This window comes from Camelus dromedarius, chromosome 7 (genome assembly GCF_036321535.1).
Source record: "Camelus dromedarius isolate mCamDro1 chromosome 7, mCamDro1.pat, whole genome shotgun sequence".
Classification (NCBI taxonomy): Eukaryota; Metazoa; Chordata; class Mammalia; order Artiodactyla; family Camelidae; genus Camelus; species Camelus dromedarius.
In genome coordinates, this window is record NC_087442.1 from 37,552,317 (window position 1) to 37,571,441 (window position 19,125).

The 19,125-nt window shown below is 45.8% G+C and overlaps 1 protein-coding gene across 5 annotated transcripts in view; it reads left to right on the top strand.

Annotated features, from left to right (window-relative positions):
- Window positions 1-15,721: 15,721 nt before the first annotated feature.
- The window catches only part of DPY19L1 (dpy-19 like C-mannosyltransferase 1), an 84,436-nt gene continuing 81,032 nt past the window's right edge, over window positions 15,722-19,125 (top strand). For 4 of the 5 annotated variants that reach the window (XR_010381621.1, XR_010381622.1, XM_064487449.1 and 1 more), the window contains exon 1: window positions 15,732-16,110. Coding sequence is in view for 2 of the 5 variants with exons in the window: in XM_064487449.1 (XP_064343519.1) it covers window positions 15,813-16,110 (298 nt within the window). In the remaining 3 variants the exon portion in view is untranslated. Of the gene's footprint in view, window positions 16,111-19,125 lie in introns of all 5 variants that reach the window. The other variant, XR_010381623.1, reaches the window with a different exon arrangement.

A 19,125-nucleotide genomic window follows, 5' to 3' on the forward strand; every position in this document is an offset into this window, starting at 1 on the left:
TAACTTTAGGTTGAGCAGAAGGACACCTGGCTCCTCCATGCTTTAGTTTACCTGTCTCTGAAGTGGAGAAGATTCAGTGCCACCACATCTGCCAGCTCCAGGATGCTGATGCTTGTGAAACTCCCCTCTCTCAGGGATGAGAGTCTGTGATTACAGGAGAGTTCTCAGAGATGTGTGATGGATTATTATTATCAGACATGGTTAACAGACAAGAAAAATGCTGGCACTCATGCCGGGAATCTGAAAGTCAATTTTAAGGCAAAATCAGACAGTTTAAAAAAATGATCACATTCCTGCTATGTGCCAGAAAGTGGAAGGAGCTCAGAGGACAGTGATGAATTCTTTGCCCTCAAGGACCCTCAAGAAGGGAATGGACAAATAAACCAACAGTTAGACCAAGTATTACAGGCAATGATGGGAGTAGTCGTGTATTTCCAGAATGTGAACATAAACAGATAAAAACACGTATGAGTACTGGATGGGACACTGGATCATTATGACTTGTGGGAGGTTGAAGCTACCAATTTATAAAGGAGCTACAGGGGAACTCACAGACAACACTCCCCCGCCCTGCTTCCACAAAGGAGTTCTCAGCACCTCTCCCAGCAAAAACAGAAGTCAGATTCCCGCAATGTCTCCGAAATTCCCACATACTCAGCATTTGTAAAAGCCTTCCTGAAGAGGGAAGGACGGGGAGATGCGAGTTGGATATAGAATTCAATCATGATTAGGTGTTAAATATTACGGCGACTGCCATTGCCAGCCAAGGCAAAGCCGCCCTCTAGAGTCTCCCTCTCTCTCACTAATTATGGCTAAAACCAACACAAAAACCCCAACCACTGGAGGAATCTGAAAAGTAAGTACTAGAAGGTAGGTTGGAGAGGAAAGTCACAAATGGAAGAAAACCCAGTATTTGGGGCTGTTTTTCCTCCTTTGTCTCACCGCCCTCACAGGAAGGTGGCCCCAGTTGTGGAGCTGGGCAGCAGGCACAGACATCAGAGCTCTGCAGCTCCCTTTTTGACCAAAGCAAGAAAGGGGACCCCTAGAACTTGAGAAGTGTGGGACACATCCTAATTGTGGGGGTGGGCAGCAAGAACTACCAGTACCAGGGATGAAAGGGTCGCTATTACTAGGAAGGCCACCAGGGGTCCTGTGTTCTCAGGGCACCTAGGCCCTTGGAGAAACTGGAGGTTCATTGGTAGAGATATCAGGGCCTTAGAGCTCAAGCTGAAGACACACTCGGGGCGGGGCTGTGGGCAGTTGCTGCAGACCCCCAGAAAAGTGCTGAGTAACGAGTAGAGTGGATAGAGTCTGGGTCCAGGGCCAGTTTAAGGACCATGTGGGAGGAGCATGGTGGCCAGAACCGTGTTCTCTGAATCAGGCTTAACCTAGCTCTTGAGGGAGTTCTAATTACTTTCATGACACCATGAGGTATGACCATTTACAAGAAAAGATTCCATCAGGGAACATAGAGACAGCAAGTCTCTGGGAAGCATGGACTTTTTATTTTTTTTAACAGGTATAGTTGGTTTATAATGTTGTATTAATTTCTGGTATATAGCATAGTGATTCAGTTATACATATATATATTCCTTTTCATATTCTTTCTCATTATAGGCTATTACAAGGTATTGAATATAGTTCCCTGTGCTATACAGTAGGACCTTGTTTATTTTATGTATAGTAGTTAGTATCTGCAATCTTGAACTCCCACTTTATCCCTCCACCCCACCCTTCTCCCTCCCCTGGTAACTGTAAGTTTGTTTTCTATGTCTGTGAATCTGTTTCTGTTTTGTAAATAATTTCATTTGTGTCATTTTTTTAGATTCCACATGTGAGTGCTATCATACGGTGTTTTTCTTTTCTTTCTGGCTTACTTCACTTAGTATGACAATCTCCAGGTCCATCCATGTTGCTGCAAATGGCATTATTTTATTCTTTTTGATGCCTAAGTAATATTCCATTGTTTATATATATACCACACCTTCTTTATCCAGCTATCTGTTGAGGGACAGTTATGTTGCTTCCATGTCCTGGCTATTGTAAATAGTGCTGCTATGAACACTGGGGTGCATGTATCTTTTCTAAATAGAGTTTCCTCTGGATATATGGGAAGCAGGGACTTCTGATTCAGCCAGAGTTGAGTTTGAGGTCTGGCTCTTGCCAAGGGCAAAGTAAGTTCCTGTCACCCCCTCTGCAAAAGAGGAATCCTAGGACAGCTAGAAGAGAGAGTGGCTGGACACGTGCTTGGCGTTTAGAAGGTACTCACTATATACTGGTTTCTTTCTATCCCCCTGAGAGGCCAGGCTATTCACTTGTCAGAATTACCACTTTGGGGCAGAAAGAGCCATGTTCCAGCAGGAGCAGAGCAGAACCTGTGGCAGCCACAGTGGCCAGTTCTTGAGGAGGATGGAGATGCAGGAGTGGTGCTCCATAAAGCAGGCCCGAAGTAGGGTGGGGAGCCTGAGTTTAAAAGACCAGCAGATGAGGAGTGAGCCTGCAGCAGCCTGTTTGCACAAGCAGAAGAGCCTGGGCCACAATGGGTTGACTCTTCGGGGAGCTGAATAGACCCCTGTGGGGAGAGGACCTCCCAAGAGAAGAGGTGCCAGGACAATAAAATGGCCCTGACAACAAAGCCTTTGGGGCTCCCTTTCCTCACCTACCTTTCTTCTTTATGTACAGGAATTCCTTGATTAAAGGAATCCTAAATGGCAGAAATATTAATTTGGCAATGAATCTTTTAATTGGACTTTTCTTTTATGATAGGCAAAAATAAGCTAGTTCTCATTATTTAAACAATATGTTTAATCAAATCAATACTTAGTCAATATTTGTTGATTTAATTCATGAAACATGTGGATTTTAACAAAAACATATAAATATCTATATATATATATATATAGATATGTATCCCGTAAATGAAAAAGATTACTTACTCTTTGCCCAGCCTCTAATACCACAGCACTGCTGTACTCTGGAGGACACCATTCCTGTGGTTTTCTATGTAAATGCTCCCACCTTGCAAGACAATCTTAGGATGCTGGGTGAATGCTGGCCACCCAGCAGCCCTGAGCTCATTACAAGTAAAAATGATTTTTATCTATTTTATGCCCTTTTACCAATCTATCTGAAAGAAGCAGGTGAAAATTTACAATTTTAACATAGAATGTTTACCTTAGAACAGAAGCTAGATTAAAAGATCAGCTGGGGCCCAGAACACACATATATTTCCTGCAGATCCAGCCAAATGTGAGACCAGAGACTGGGCATAATTCATCAGAGCCAAGCTACACTCTGTAGGCAGGCTGTATGGTTCCCACCTACCTTTGCAATGCTGTCTGCCTTCAGCTGCAAACACAGCCAACCAACTCATCAGAGAAGGATGAGAGGGAAAGCCAAAGCTGGCAGCAGGCTTGGCATGTCTTGGTGCCAGAAGCCACCTGCACACAGCATGGTGCAGAGAAATAGCCAGAGTGCACTGGAGCCAATTCCTTCTAGAAACCAGCAGTGGTGGGGCTCATCCACCCCACCCACCTCCAGCCAGGAGGAGCTGCCTAGAGGAGGAGGCGAAAGGAGGAGACCCAGAATGCAGAGGGCTTGGTACCTTGTTCTTGTCTGGTCCTCAGGGCCCACAGCTGTCTGGTTAATTCTGCATTGAATGGAATGAACTGATTCCAGCCCCAGCTCCACTGGGAAGCTCCTGAGTGATCTTGGAAAGTGACTTCTCTTAGAGCCTGCTGCATAGCAAATCATTCCAAACTTAGTGGCATAAAACAAACGAGCTTTTATTATCTTTTACTGTTTGGGGGCCCAGCGAGGAGGCAGTTTTAGGTCCTTTTGCTGTTACCCTCACACAGTGGCTGGCTCTAGTTTTCTTGAACTCTACTCCATTTATACATCTGGGGTCGGCCTGGGGAATCCTAAACAACCAGGGACTGGAACATCCGGGGCTCTTTGGGCGCCTCTCCCCATCACAGTGTGGTCCCCTGGACTCTCCAGCATGGTGGCTTCAGGGCAGCTGGACTTCTTACACAAAGGGTGCTTTTCCCAGGAAAGTGGCAAGTAGAAGTCAATGGCCTTTTGTGACCCAGCACACCTCGTTGTTTCTGTGGAAGTGGTGGGAAGTCCTTCCTATGTTCCATGGGAGGGAATGTAGATCCCTCTTCTTGAAGGCAAGAGTGTCAAAGAGTTTACAGATACGCTTCAAGACCTCCACAGAACCTCCATTTCTCCACCTGTTGAATGGAAATAATAATACTTCTTGGGCTAGATCTTTTGGGGGAGAAGGGAGGATAAATGGGGCTATTACAGATGAACTCATAACCAAAGTCACCTAGCTGACCTGGGCTGTCAAGAGACCAAAATTCCCACGTGGAAGCCTCCAGGTGTCCCAGGAGAAGTGGCTCATTCCTCTCCCAGGGCCTGTCATTTGCTGTTTCAAAGGGGAGAATTCTCAGCCAGGAGTGATTTGATCTTACACAGTAAATGCTGTGGCTTCTGGGACTTTTACTCTTTAGTCTTGGCAGGCGCAGGGTGCCCCAGAGCTTCTCTCTACGGCCTCGGTGACAACAATGGGAGATGTTTGCGCCTCCGCCAGCTACTATTCTTGCCCACTTTTCCAGAAAGGCACTAAGCTGGGAGGCCTGACACAAACTGCTGATGTCTAGTTTCATGCACCTTCCAGCTGCCTTTTCCAACTCAGTCACATAAATATCTTTCTGCTTAGGCCTATTTTCCAGGCTGGTGGTTCCCACAACGGTGGTGTCACAACCCGCTGGGGTGTTGCAAAGGGCTGTCAGCACTGGTGCAAGTCATTTGTTACGAACAATAGAGTTTCCAAGTCTGCAAACGACTTATATTGAAAACAATATACAAATTAAAGAGAACTCAAGTTAATCACCGTGATCTGCCACACTCAGTTGCCCTGAACATACTTTCTTGTGAAAGCCTGTAATTGTTGGATAGCCTTTATTTTGAAGGAAGCAATTTTTAGCTCTTAAAGGAAATCACAGTTCATGGTGTCTGTCTTTTATGAACTTTCCACCATACAAGACAGTATAGAGTCAAGGGTGAGGCAGACTGGCCCCATCTGGGTTCCTACTCCAGCTCTTCCTCTAACCCGCTGAATGACCTTGGGAAAGTTACTCAGCCTCTCTGTGGTTTTTCCCCTGCAAATTGGGGATAATAAAAATATGCACCTTGTAGGTTATTGGGAGGATTAAATAATGTGTATAAAAGACTTAGAACAGTGCCTGAGATCTGGCCAAGGCTAGTTTTATAGTAGCTACTATTATTTGTTATTGGAAGCCATTCCCTTTTTCAAGGGTTTTCCTTGGTGTTTTATGAGTCACTTTGTCTTTAAGTGTAGAGAACAAATACATCATTACTGTGTTTCATCGTGCCTGCACGCAAATACATAGGGCGCCTCGGCCTGGATTTCTTTTGTTTTCAAGATGCTTAAAATTCCATGGGCCTCTTCCTTGGCTGGCTCCAGAAATGTGTCTTGGGCTTGGGTAGCTCCAGGAAAAATGAGATTTGGCACAAGGAGCTTTTCTCCAAAATACTTCATGACTCTCTTCACTGGCTCCTCATACTTGCACCTTGATTCATTTCTCCTTCCCTACATCCATCATTTTCAGGCTTTTTCTGTTTCTGGCCAGTCCAGGGAGGGGGTGGAGGCTGGGGGAGATTCCTGCTCAGGGTTTCCAAGCTGTAGCAAAGCCAGGGCTGGGCTGAGGGGAGGAGCAGGTGTTTAGGAGATGAATCCTTGGCTTTCCAGGTTGAAGTTCCAAACTGTTTTCCAACCAGGGCTGTGTACTACTGTGCTCTGCAGATTAGATTAACATTTGTGACCTGATCTAAGTGTTGGAGAAGCTGCAGCAGAGGGACTCAAGTAGAGACTGGGGCCACGGGCGAGATCTGCCTCTGACGTGTGAAAGCCACTTCTTTGTTTTGATTGGAGTGACATCCTGCATTCCTTGCACATCATTGTTTTTCCCTTTTACTATACAGACCCTGCATAAAGATAATTGAATATATGTTAAAAATCAATCATATAGCTAAAGAATAAAAATAGAGAGCAATTCTTTCCCTAAAGTTGTGGCTCTCGGCCTCACTGTTTGGCAGAGTTGCCTGGGGAGCTTCTAAAAGGGACGGATGCCCTCCCTTTCTGATTTCACTGTTGTGGGTGAGGTCTAGGCATTGGCATTCCCTAAAGGTTCCTCGGTAACGTTAATGTTGCCAGAGCTCCGGGGGTGCAACCCATGGGCCTGTGGGTCCACACTGAGCAGCTGTGGGTATTTCCCTGCATCTCCTCCACTTCTCCACCACCACTTCAGTTTTCAAGAAAAGGTCAGGTGACACCAGAGACAGCTCCCACAGAACCCCAAATAATATATCTGGGTAATCTTTTAACTTTTATAAATAGTACGTGGCCTATTGTTACCTAGCTCATTTTCTTGACAGTAGTTTTAAGACCTGTTTCTAAGACCCATCTTAGACTACTAAAGAAAAATTATTATGGACGTTAATAGCTATTCCTCCAAAATACGACTCCAAAAAGAAAGAAGAAGGACAAACTTTGGGAAAATGAACCTCTATCACTTTTTCATTTTTTTCTACAGGCGTAATTTTTTTGTTTCTCCTGAGTATCTCTTTCTCAAATGTACAGATTATTAAATGTGAATAATAGAGGGCTTTGAGAAAATATTTATTTGTCTTCAAAAAATGCAAAATAGAAGCAGAAGAAAGAATTTTAATTTACTGGGGAGTGTGACCTCCAAACACTCAGAACTGATTCATAAGAAGCAAATGAGTAATAAAGCACCATTGAGGCCAGGTTTTACTAGGTGTGGTCAGGAACCTCCTGGCTAGACAGGCAGGCTATACCTATGGCCTCACCCCAACTTTCGCTCTCTAGGGGCATTTTAAGCAAGCTTCCTAGATATTTTGCTTGACTTTATTTTTTAAAGCAGCAGTGCCATCTTTGAAATAAAATTGTGCACAAAATCCCAGTAAATAAAGAGTGAGCAAAGTGGTGATGAGGCAGCTTGGGGTTCAGCAGGTGGCCTGTCCTAGGGGTTCAGGGAAGCTCCTCAGAGGCACCGCACTCAGCTGGTTGAAGGACTCCAAACACCAGTGTCATCTCTGCCTCTGTGCTTCCACTGAGCTGCCTGTCCCCTAACTTGTCCCCTTCTGTCTCTCTCTCTGCCTTCTCTCCATTCTAGGAGCTGTCCTTGTTAAGGTCCTCAGAACTCCTCTTGTCTCACCATACTCCTTCTTCCTCAACCATCTTATTCACTCAATGGCTTCTGAAATACATGCATTTCTCCAAAAAGTCATGAAAGAAAAGAAATTTAGAACATAGTAAGATTGTAGTAAGGTGAACTAGTTTTTTTTTTTTTAACATTGCATTTAACTTGGTGATTTGTAAAAGTGTTTTTTTAATTGAAGTATAGTTGATATACAATGTTATATTAGTTTCAGGTATACAACATAGTGATTCAATATTTTTGTAGATTATATGCCATTTAAAGTTATTATAAAATATTGGCTATATTTCCTGTGCTGTACAATATATCCTTGTAGCTTATTTATTTTGTATATAATGAATTATAAAAGTTTTTAACTTCACAATGTCCTCATTTCATCGTGCATCCACTCTGTTTGGAGTGGGCTTCAAGCATGTCCAAGCATTGCTCTGGTTGTCCAGGATTGCTATTGAAGGCTGATCTTATATTATGTCATTCTCTATGTTTTGTATCAGTAACTCAAATCAGACTTTCCACACAAACCTCACTCCCATGAACAAAACAATATTGCAGGCTAGAGGTTTGTTGCTGGGTACCCACGGGTGACTTCTTAAAGTCCTGGTCGTGTTTATTTCATGGTGGGAGATGAGGAAAGGAGAGCAAACATCTAGTCTGTGTGTGAATCAAGCATGTCAGCCTGTGATAAGCTGCCAAAGGACCCTCAGAGCGGGCTGTGCCAGATTGCTCACAAAGCCGTACTACATCCAAGTGTGATGAAATTCTACACAATGCAAGACACAGCACTTGGGTCCATTCACTGGTTGGGTCGTTCTGGCATCTGTTCAGGGGAATCTGGAAGCCTAGCTTAACCCTCTCTGACTTTCACACTTTGAACAGTGTCAAGAAAAGCACTGGCCCCAAAGCACCACTAACAACACTAGACCCATCACCAGCGCCCCCCATCCTGAGTAGGAAACTCCTTAAATGTAGATAGGAGTCCATGGATTATGCAGTCATGGGACCAAGGATGGAATTTTGGGCTGTATTCCCAGTCACTGCCACTTCTTGCTCCTTTGTCCACTGTACCCAACAAATATGCCATTTGGGGAAAGTCAGAAACGATTGGGATAAACTCTTTCTCTGTGCCCCTACTCTCTCATTAACTCAGGGCCAGTGGCAACCAGGTCCCAATTCCTCCTGAGGCTGCAGAGAATGCATATTAGGCAGCCCTCCTAAAGCTTCCATGAAGTGGGCGTGGTGTGCACTCAAGCTAGGTGCCAAGGCTAGCGAGCTGTTTCACCACACTTTGCACTTCAGTCTTGACTCCAGACACAATGTTCATTGTCTGGATGCAAAATCAGGTGCTGGAACCCATGTTAGTTAGTTTTCTCTGAGAAGCTAAAGATTCCTTACCTGTTACTCCTCCCTAACTATTGCCTGGGACAAAACAGACTCTGTAGCAACATGAGCTACTCCGCAGGCAACAGGGAGGCGTTCACTCCCTCCAGCATTGCTGAGCGTTGCCAGCTTCAGGTCATCTTGTGATGGCAATGTGTGGTCCCCAGCTATTGTTTCACTGTTAGTTTCTGAAAACAAACCAGGGTCAGTGGCATGAGCTGAGGTGAGCTGAATTAATAGCTGCTTGAGAAGTGAGACAACTAAATCTCCTATTTTGAAATACATCTGCAAAATTAATCCCAAATAATTATAGTTTAGAAATGTATATTAAATATCTTTGAAGGCTAGACTTACATCCAGTTTATAATCCTGACATTTCAAGTGGTGAATCTCTGCTTATAACTGATAAATGAGATCAAGTACGCCTAATCATAAATATCTTTCAAAGCGTTAGTTTAACATTTTATCTGGTCTCGTATCTGTCCTGTCACACTCTCAATATCCTATTACAGGCTTTCTATCCTTCAGCACAGTGGTTACAGAAGCAGCCTCCCAGACTTTGGGCTTTCTCCCCGTCCATCTCCCTGCTGTCATTTCTGCCATCCCCACCGCCCACATGCCACAAGTTCACATACTCAGAACATGTCTACTTGCTACTTTTTCAAATCCTGTTTACAACCATCAATCTCTTGATCACTATGGTTCACTGTTTTCAAATTGAAAATTTTGTCCTTTCGTAAGAGTCTGAATCTCAATTCATTTACTCTACCTAACCTTGTGTTCTGCTGTTTAACTAATTCATCTAATCGTGCATTCAGTCATTTACCTATGAAGGTAGAATGGGCACCTGTGGAGTGTCAGGCCCTGAGACACCACATGATGTTGGCAGTGGGGGCTGTGGTGTGCACTGAGTTTTTCCCCTTTAGGTCTGAAGCCAGGGGTGTAGGTTGCTCAGGGCTCACCACTGACTCCCCTTTGGGACTAGCTCTTAGTTGTGCACATTCTATGGAACGTCCTGCCCAAGTTTCTTCCACTCCTTGTAAGCAGCCATCACCAATAACCAGTTGATGTGGTGTCAAAGGCTTGAGACCCCTACCACAATTTGGGATGACCGTGAGGGGCCTAGCTCCAGAGCTCTCTGTTGGATTGGCGGGGGTGTCTGCTGAGATTGCACTGCAGTTCAGTTTCTCTTTGCCCAATTCCAATTTCTTCAATCCCTATAGGCTTTGTTCTTGAAAGTAACCCCTCCCTAAAATAAGGCACCTGCATGCAAATTTTCATCCTAGAGTCTTCTTGGGGAACCTGACCCAATACAGAGCTTTCCCTAAAAGGAGAAAAATGGAAGTCTAACAGAGAAGTCAGATGAATAAACAAGCAAATAGACAGTGTGATAAATGATATGACAGGGGATAGTCTTGGTTATGAGATGTATGACTCAGGGTGAGGTGAGAGGAAGGAGAGAAAAGTTTCTAAAGGAGCCGATTTCTAAGTGAGATGCTAAGGATGAGTCAGTTATCCAGGAGAACTGCCAGGGGCTGGGAGGCACTGCAGTGTGCCAGTTCAAGAGCAGAGCATATGTATAGGTCCAGGGGCGTGGAGGACACAGAGTACTGGGGAACAGAGGGAGATCAGGCTGGGGAAGAAAAAGCAGGGAGAGGGTATGATACGGCATTGTTCATGAATGCCTAGCAAGTCATGTTTAGGAGTTTGGAAGCTGAATGATTTTTGAAAAAGGAGTGACATCAGATTTGCCTATTAGAAATGGTTCTCTGGAAGAATGATGGGCAGCAAGAGAAGATGCAGAATGACCATGTCGGAGGTACTGCTGAAACCCATGGGGGAAATGATGGCGGGTCATGGCAGTGAGGATGGAAAGAAAGGTAATTATTTGTGAGAGAAGTACGAGATAGAAGGATTCCATGATTGATTGGCTGTTGGAAGTAAAAGAGAAGAAATAAAGATGACTGCCTGAGTAGGGGAACAGGGAAGATTGTGGTATCATTTGCTGAGATTAGGAAACTAGAAAAGAAGCAGGTTTGGATTTGGGGGTTTGAAGGGCCAAGAAGACATCCTAGTGTGAGCACTGAATGGGTGGTTGTGAATATGGGTTTGAGGCTTAGAGAGGAAATCTAAGCTGGAGACACAGGTTTGCAAATCTCCAGCAAAAGGGCAGTGATGATATCCCCCAGGGAATGTATATTGGGTAAAAGGAAGAAAGGCTCATTTTTGAACCCTAGGGGACTAAATGTTGATTTGGTGAATATAAGGAGCCTTCAAGAGAGACTGAAAATAGCCAGAGAGACACAAAACCCAAGAGAATGTACGTCAGAGAAACCAAAGGAAGGGATGGTCAGATGACAAGATAAAGACCAGTATGTCCTGTGAACTTAGCAACATGGAGGTTGTGAGCCATCTCAGTGAGAGCAGTTTGGTGGAGTGTTAGATACAGTGACAGACTTCCATGGGCTTGACTGACTGGGAATAGAGGAAGCAGAGATAACAGGTATAAGGCTGGGTCGAGGAACCAGCTTAGGTGGGAGAGGAGAAATTGTGTGACACATCCAGGTGCTTACCCTGGAGAATGGGCTCAGGAGATTGGCCATTCAAGTGTCCAAATAAATCAGTCCCCAGCCTTATCTGCGTCTGGGGGCAGGTGAGAGGGAGGCTCAGACTACCAGTCAGTGAAGGCCCATTGGATGCAACCAAGTCCCTGCCGAAATTAGAGGCTAGTGGTGGAATCATTGGTGCCCAGTGTTCCTAAGGCTGCCTAGGTGTGTGTGTATGTGTGTTTGGGAGGGAGGAGGGCTCAGGACCCTCAGGGAGGAGTCTGCTCAGGTGTAGATAGATTTGGGGGCTCTGGGACCCAGGATCCATGTTCGGGCACTCTAAGCATTTCAAGTTCCAATCACTATTTCATTCATTTATTTACTCACTTATTTATTCCTCAAACTTACATTAGTTGTTTGCTCCCTTCCTCATTCCAAAAAGGATTTAAGATGTTCCTATTAGCACTTACTATGGGCCAGGCACACAAGGGTTTCAGAAACATGCTGTTCTCTGTCTATAATGCATTTTCCACATTTCCTTCTGTTCAAACAAGATCTATTTTTCCAACAAGGCCTAGACAGGTTTCATCTCCTCCCTGAAAACTCGTCAGTTGTGTCAGACATGGTCTCTTCTCTTTGGAACTCTTTCAGCACTTGTGCTCTGAATCACGTATTTCCCTAAATAACCATATTTTCACTGAGGCTTAACTTGCCTCAGTGAAACTCTAAGCCCTTTGGAGATGGGAACTTAGCATGTGAATTTTTAATGTCTCTAAAATCCACTAAGGCACCAAGGACATAGTAAGCCCTCAGTAACAGGAACTGCATTTTAGGGAGACATGCCCCTCCGTGACGGAGTGTTTCTTGGCGATGTACTATAACTAGGACTAATAATGAACTCGCTGAGTGTCTCAGGAACACTCACTGACGCATGAACAGTTTAAATTACAAGGTCAACTACCAGAAAGACAGAAGATAAAATTTGAAAAGCAATAAAGTAGCAATTTACATTTGTTCTCACCAGAGACTAAAGGAATACATTATAACACAGTGACAAGTTGATGTTGGAGCTTTGCAGAAAGTTGCATGTTATACAGATATACTTTGTTGCACCTATTTTAGGTTTATGTGAAGTGTGCCTGGATTATGCAGGTTCCTCTCTTGATGTGAGCAACTGCTGAGGGAGACAACTGTCAAAATCTAGAACTGGACCCCAAGACACTTCTGCAATAAGGAGATCAAGTGACCTAGTCCAAGGAAATGAGAAACAGATGCCGGAGTAAAGATTCTCCTCTTGCTGTCACTCTGTGGGAAGGAAAGCGAGTGGGAGGAAAAGGGGGAAATTTGGAAGTTTTAAATAGGGCCTTGAAAATGCCAATGTAAAGAAATAAGGAAATTGATTCTCAGCATAGTCTTTCCTTGACCAAATTTTGCTTTTCATTGTCCGTTTAACAATGTTTCCCTGGTCCCTAAACTTTAATATTGCTAAGCTTTATTTAGGGGGCATTTACTTATCTTTCTCTATTATTTTATGCTTACTTCCTCCTTTTAATCTCCTCTTTCTCCATCTCCAAAGTTTTTACAAAATTATTTTTTTATTTCAAATGCTCAAAGTGTAGTTTTTAGTGAGAAAAGAGCTGGGTTTATACCCTGGTGACCAGACTAGGAATTCTTCATGAGTGGTTGCTCTGTTGGGTTTCTATCCTCAGAATTTCCCCCCCAAAAGTACATTAAAGGTAGTCAGTAATTATAATACTTAATCTATATTCATCATAATCTTGAATTGATTCATAGGATCATCTGTGCACAACAGTTTTTTAAAGTGCAGCTTTTTTTTTTTTTTTTTTTTTAATGCAGCTTTCAATTTCTCTCTCTTCTTCTCTTCCTCTCTTTTTAGCATCCACCACTATGTGGCAGCCCTTGGCCTAAAGATACAGATATGAATAAACTGCATTCGTTCCCTGCTCTTGTGGATCTCAGAGTTATAAAGACAAAATGAAATCTTGGCACATAACCTTCATGACTATTCCATTTTCTGCTCCAGCACCCTCCCTGTGTGAAACACCCTCCCTTCTTGGGGTGGAGGGAGAGGGGTAAGAGGAGTTGCCTACTATTTTATCCAGGCTTAATGACCTGCCAAATGGTCATCATTTGTAAAGCATGAATGGGAAGAAGGGAACTTCAGGAAAGGATCAACTGCTCAGACAGCTGAGAAGCTTGAAGCTCAGAGAGTATGGGACTGATGCAAAGATCACACAGCTGTCCTTGCTCTTCCACATTTTACTCCCCTGCACCCTCACATCCATCCTGGATTGTCAGCCTCAGGCTCTGGGAGGACTTGCCACCCTCTGTATTCATCATTCACTACTCTGAACATTTACTGAGCAATTACTCTGATGGAAATAATTGTTAGATACTTTACATACATTGTTTTATTTAATTTTTACACACCTATATAGTATGGTAAAAAAAAATTTTAAATTATTCTTATTCTAAGGATGAGGAAACTGAGACTCAAAAAGGTCTGATAACTTGGCCAAGGTCACAGGGCTGGTACATGTCAGAGCAAAGACTGGAACATGGGCCTACATGTTTTAGCATGGTTTTTGACCAATACTCTAGACTGCCCTTCTCTGGGAGTCTCCACTTGGTAGCCAAGCAAAGAACTGATCAAAACCCACTGGGTGTGTCTCAAATGATAAGTGTTCCTCTTTCAATTCAATTCAGCAAACTTTAATAGCCAGGCTCTGGGTTAGGCTGACAATATGAGGCTGAGTACAGAAGAGTCTTTGTCCCCTAGAAATTCGAAAGCATTGTTGAAGAGGGCTAGAACTAAGTGACTTTCAAGTGCACTACAGAACACAGCGTTATGAACTATTATTTGATTATGTTATCTCATGCATTTATTCACTCAATCATTTATTCATTCAACAAGTGTTTTCTCTGGTTAAATGGTACCAGATGAATCCAAGAGGGTAACCCTGGATCCACCTGACACATTGTTTCAGAACCCAAGCATTCTGTACTATCACTTTCAATCACTAAAAAAAAAAGTGTCTAAAAATAGTTGTTCCCTTCTCTAAAAGACATCCCAAAATCAAGATTCACAAAATACACAGAGTATGAGGGATCCTTAATTAGCATGGCAAATTTTTTTCCCTTTACAAAATAATCCATTGCCTTTAAGAAGGCTGGACAGTGAATGGATGCCGGCATTTACTTTCTCAAATAAAGAAATCATTGGGCAGAGAAACTTAAGGGCGAGGATTCACAGCCCACGTGAAGCCCCTGGAATTACAATGGAGATAATCAGAACGACGTGGCTTCATTTACAAAACTGGGAATTAAGGACAACTCTTTGGAGCAAGCCCACTGGACATCTCAAGGAAAGGAATCTCTCCGTTATCCATGAGGCTGCAGGGTTTGTGCAAAGAATGCGAGGGTAGGGTAGAGGGGAGGAGGGTAACTGGGATCTGTCTGGTTTTCCTAATCTTACTGGGCTTCCTTCAGACATGCCATCCGTTGCTATGTGAAAGAAAATAATTTTCGACCAAAGTTTTGTATTTATCAGCCAATAAAGTTTTTTTTTTCCTGCTTTCTTTCAAGCCACAAAGTTACAGCATTTGAAACTAACAGAACATACTTGTTGATTATCTTTCCTTCTCTGTCCGTTCAATTTTATCTCCCTCCGCCTGGGCTTCTATCCTGGTTTTCAGTTTACGGTTTTAATGTCAGGCACACACTGTGTCTCGACCCTTATTAGCTTCCCCTGAGATATTCCGCTGCCATTTTAAATCAGGATGCCCCGCTTGTCGCACCAGTAAATGGGGAAGCTGTACTCGGCAGCATTCTAAATTGAGAGGCCACACACTATGGAGTAAATGTGACCTCGTGGCTTGACTTTGGTCTGCTCGCCTTCCAGCGGCAGGGCCTCCGAGGCTCGAGAGCGCACGCACAGCGCCCCGCCGTGGTCGTTCCCGAGCGCCTCTTTCCCGGTTCGGCCGCCCCCGCGACGAGTCGCTGAGGCCGCGCGGGCTTCACTGGGCTCCACTTGCAGCCTTAATCCGGTCCGAAACTTCGGCCAGCGCCCTCGCCTCGAGAGGGCCCTCCCTTCTTCCTGGCCGCTCCCAAAGGGAAGAACAGCCGTTCCCGGAAGGCGGTCGCCGCCCTCGCCCCAGTCGAGCCCCGCTAGAGTCCCAAACAGGGACGGGGTCTCGGGTCGGCCCCCGGGTCGGCCGCCGCCCGCGCCGGAAGTCCGCGCGTGCGCGCTGGCCAGCAGGGAGCGCGCGTCCGGCGCCGAGGGGCGGCGGGGGAGGGGCTGGGGCCGCTCACAGGGTGTCCCCGCCCCCGCCCCCCGGCGTTCCGCGGTCGCCGTGACAACCGGAGCGGCGGCAACGGCGGCGGGCGCGCGAGTCCGGCGCCGCCTCCCGGCCGCACTACCAGGCAGGCAGCCGCCGCCCGGCCTTGCAGCTTTCCCCGCCCGCGGGGAGGTACCGGCCCGCCCTCCGCCCGCCTGCCCGCCCGCCGGACAGTGAGCGGCGCCGGGGACGCCCCACCAGCCCGCCGTTCCCCGGCCGCCGTCCGGGCGCGCGCAGCGAGCGGGCGCGACTATGCCAAGATGGTCCTGCAGGCGCGGAACAAGCACCGGGAGGCGGCCCCCAAGCCGCCCCAGCCGCCCCGCGCCTCGCAGTCACCGCTGAGGGGGGCGCCAGACGTCGGCGCCGGGGAGCCCGGGCCAGAGCGCGCGCCCCCGTCCCCCCGGCGCAAGGGCGCCGCGGGCAGGAAGGGGCCCCGCGCCGAGCCTCCCGCGCCGCCCTCCGGGGGCGGCCTCGGGGGGCGCTTGGCTGTCGGGCTGCGCGGGGCGCTGGGCCTGCGGCGCTCGGGGCGCGGCCGGACCTGGACCACGCTCCTGCTAGGTGAGCAGCCCAGCGCGCGGGCGCCGCCGGGACGCGGAACTTTGAGGCGCGGGCCCCCTCTCCCCCTCCCCTGCTCTCTCCTCCGGCTTCCGCTCCGCGGAGCCCCGCCGGCCGGTCCCCGCCAGTTTGCAGCCCTCTCCGACTTTTCCTGGGACGCCCTTACCTCCTCCTCCCCTCCCCCTCCCCCGGCTCAGCCTTCCTCGCCCCCTTCCTACCCGCTCTCTGTCTCTGCTTTAAAAAAAAATGGCCCCGAGATCAACAGCTGCCCGGCCTGGCCGCGAACTGGCAGGTCTGCGTTAACGAGACTTGGGCGCTGCTGATTGGCGCGGGCTGGCCGCCTTCCCGTTATTTCGGCCCCTGCCCGGGAGGATGGTTTGCTTTGGGAAGCAGTTCCGTTGAACTCAAAGCAAACGCACGTTCCCTGTCCTAGAAAGTTGCTAAACTTATAATTAAATTTTAGCATGCTTTTTTCTTCTTGGCTGCAAACACCGCCGGTGGCACTTTATTTGTGATTCCCCTCCGCAAGTCACTTTCCAGATTGTATTGTGTTTTGGGAGCCCGAGCCTTAATCCTTCCTGCTGACCTGGGAACGATTGGCGTGGAGGGCTCCCCTCCTCTCCCGCTGCTTTGACCAAATGGATGATATGTAACGGTGTGCTGAAAAAAAAAAATAAAGTTGAAACATTCACATGTTGTGGACCGACTTCAGGTTTCCTTTGTTTCCTGATTGACATTCAGATAAGGGAAGTTACAGCAGTTTCGATAATCGGCCTAATTTTTCTAAGTCAGCAAGTAAAATGCTGTAACACTGCCTTCCCTATATGTCATTAATGGGCTTTGGCTACTAAATTATTTAACTATTCGTTATTTAGCTCTTACTATCCTTTCAAATTCCCTTAGTGACCCAAAAGACTTCGGTGTTTAATATAGACCAGGAAAATAGAACAAAACAATTGGCTTCCCCTGAGATCACAGCCATCACTAGAAGCCGCTCAATCATAAAAAGCCACAGTCATCACCGTGTGTGTGTGTGCGCGCGCGCGCGCACGCGTGTGCGCCCCCTTGCACACACACATTTTAATGAGCTCAGAAAGGTTGATAGTACTATTGGGTTACTTTTTTCTATTATAGATTCAAGCCTAGAGAAATTCAGCATTTTCAGTACATTTCTCTTGTTTTTCAGTCGCGAGCCTTAAAAATCCTGCCGGTGTGCAGGTTAGATAAGTTCACCTTGGGGAGGCAGCATGGTACAGTGGATGAGACAGGCTCCTGATCCAGTTCAGAGTGGTTAAGTTTAGTTTAAGTTTCAAGTTATTTCCTTTGTGAACCTTGCCTTCTCTGTGACATGGGATTATCACCTGCCCTACTTAACTCCACAGGCATGTCTTGAGGAGCAGAACTAAAAGGGGTGGGTACTATGTGGCTGGACACTTTGTGTCTAGAGCATTTTACAAGTTTTAGTTACTATTATAAAAAACACATGCCTTTGAGAGCTGGTGACAGAACGAAGTTGCAGTTTTCTTGGATGGCCACTATGAACATTAACCACTTTGTAGTGAAATATGTGATGGCCTCAGCTCTTCAGGGAGGTCACAATAACAAATCACAGAATAGTGTCTGTTGCCATTTTCTTTTGTGCATATTTTCTTTGCTTGTAATTGTGTTTCCTTTGAATCTTCTTATGTTGGATGGCTTATATTTGGATCTAGTAATGCTCATACCTAAATACAGTACAGTTTTGTATTAATATAACAGCATGACACTTTACTTGACTTACCCCTTTGGGTATTGGAAGAGGTACAATGAAGGTGCTGTCCCACATTCTTGGGTTACGCTGGGCACTGGCCATCAGATGGATGGAGGTCAGATGACCAGACCAAGGTCTAGAGACTTCCTGTCCTTGTTAACCATTAACATGAGGCCATGGGGGCAGCTTAAAAGGTGGTTCTGGAGAATGTTTAGACCTGGGATGTTTGGTTCTTTCTCTGGATCTGTACCCTCAGATCCTGCAAACAGGAGCAGAGTTTACACATTTTTGGAAGCTGCCTCATTTCCACTCTCCTTCCTCCTCCCAGAATGAGTGAGAGTTGATCTGACAAGGTATGGGTTTTTAGTATGGGATTTTGCTATGACAAAAATTGCTCTGTTTATGTTTAGGAAGAAATTTTACAATTTGAGGCTCCCTGTTGCAGGCACAGTTTTTAAAAGAGAGACTGACTAGGGGTCCCTTGATCAGTTCTCTTGTCTTCTCCACATGTGCTAGGCATTGATGGGGAACTCACTACCTACCAAGGTGGCCCTTTCCACTGTTGGGCAATCTTAAGCCCTGTTTAAAAAAAAAAATCAATTTTAGTAGACATGCATGTTCCCCCCCCCCTTTTTTTTTTTTGGATATTATTTACTATTTAATGGTAACAATCAAAAAGAAGGATTTTTGAAATGTTTATTTTTAGAAGTTTTAACCCAATAGCTCCCTATATGAGCCAGGGGAGGCAGTGGTATAGTAATAAGAACCAAGACATGTTTCTCCAACTTTTGACCACAACCCACAGTAAGCAGCACAGTTTACATTTAACCTGCTAACACTTCTGAAAATCCAACCCTGGACATTTATCCATGTGTCTGTCTGTCAAACTATGTACGTATGTCAATGTCTTGGCAGGAAACATTTAATAAGTGGCCTATTTTCAAAAGTGTGAGCAGATTTAAGGAACCCACAAAGGACACCGAAGCACCCAGGGATTGTCCCCAGTGGGAAGATGTGGCCATGTCTGGGCCTGAAGGGGAAGAGGAGCCCCCCTGGAGCTGAACCCAGAGAGAGATGTGCAGTGGGAGCACAGGCAGTCCAGTTTGCCAAAGTTTCTCCTAATCTCTATTCTTTCCCCCAGATGGGCTGTGAGTTGCCATTTATCATCTAATATGGCTGTCATTTTAATTAGAGTAGCATTCATGGAGATGGGGAAAACTAGGGGTGTGGTGAGGGGACAGATTTAAGGAAGAAGATCAAGAATTCTG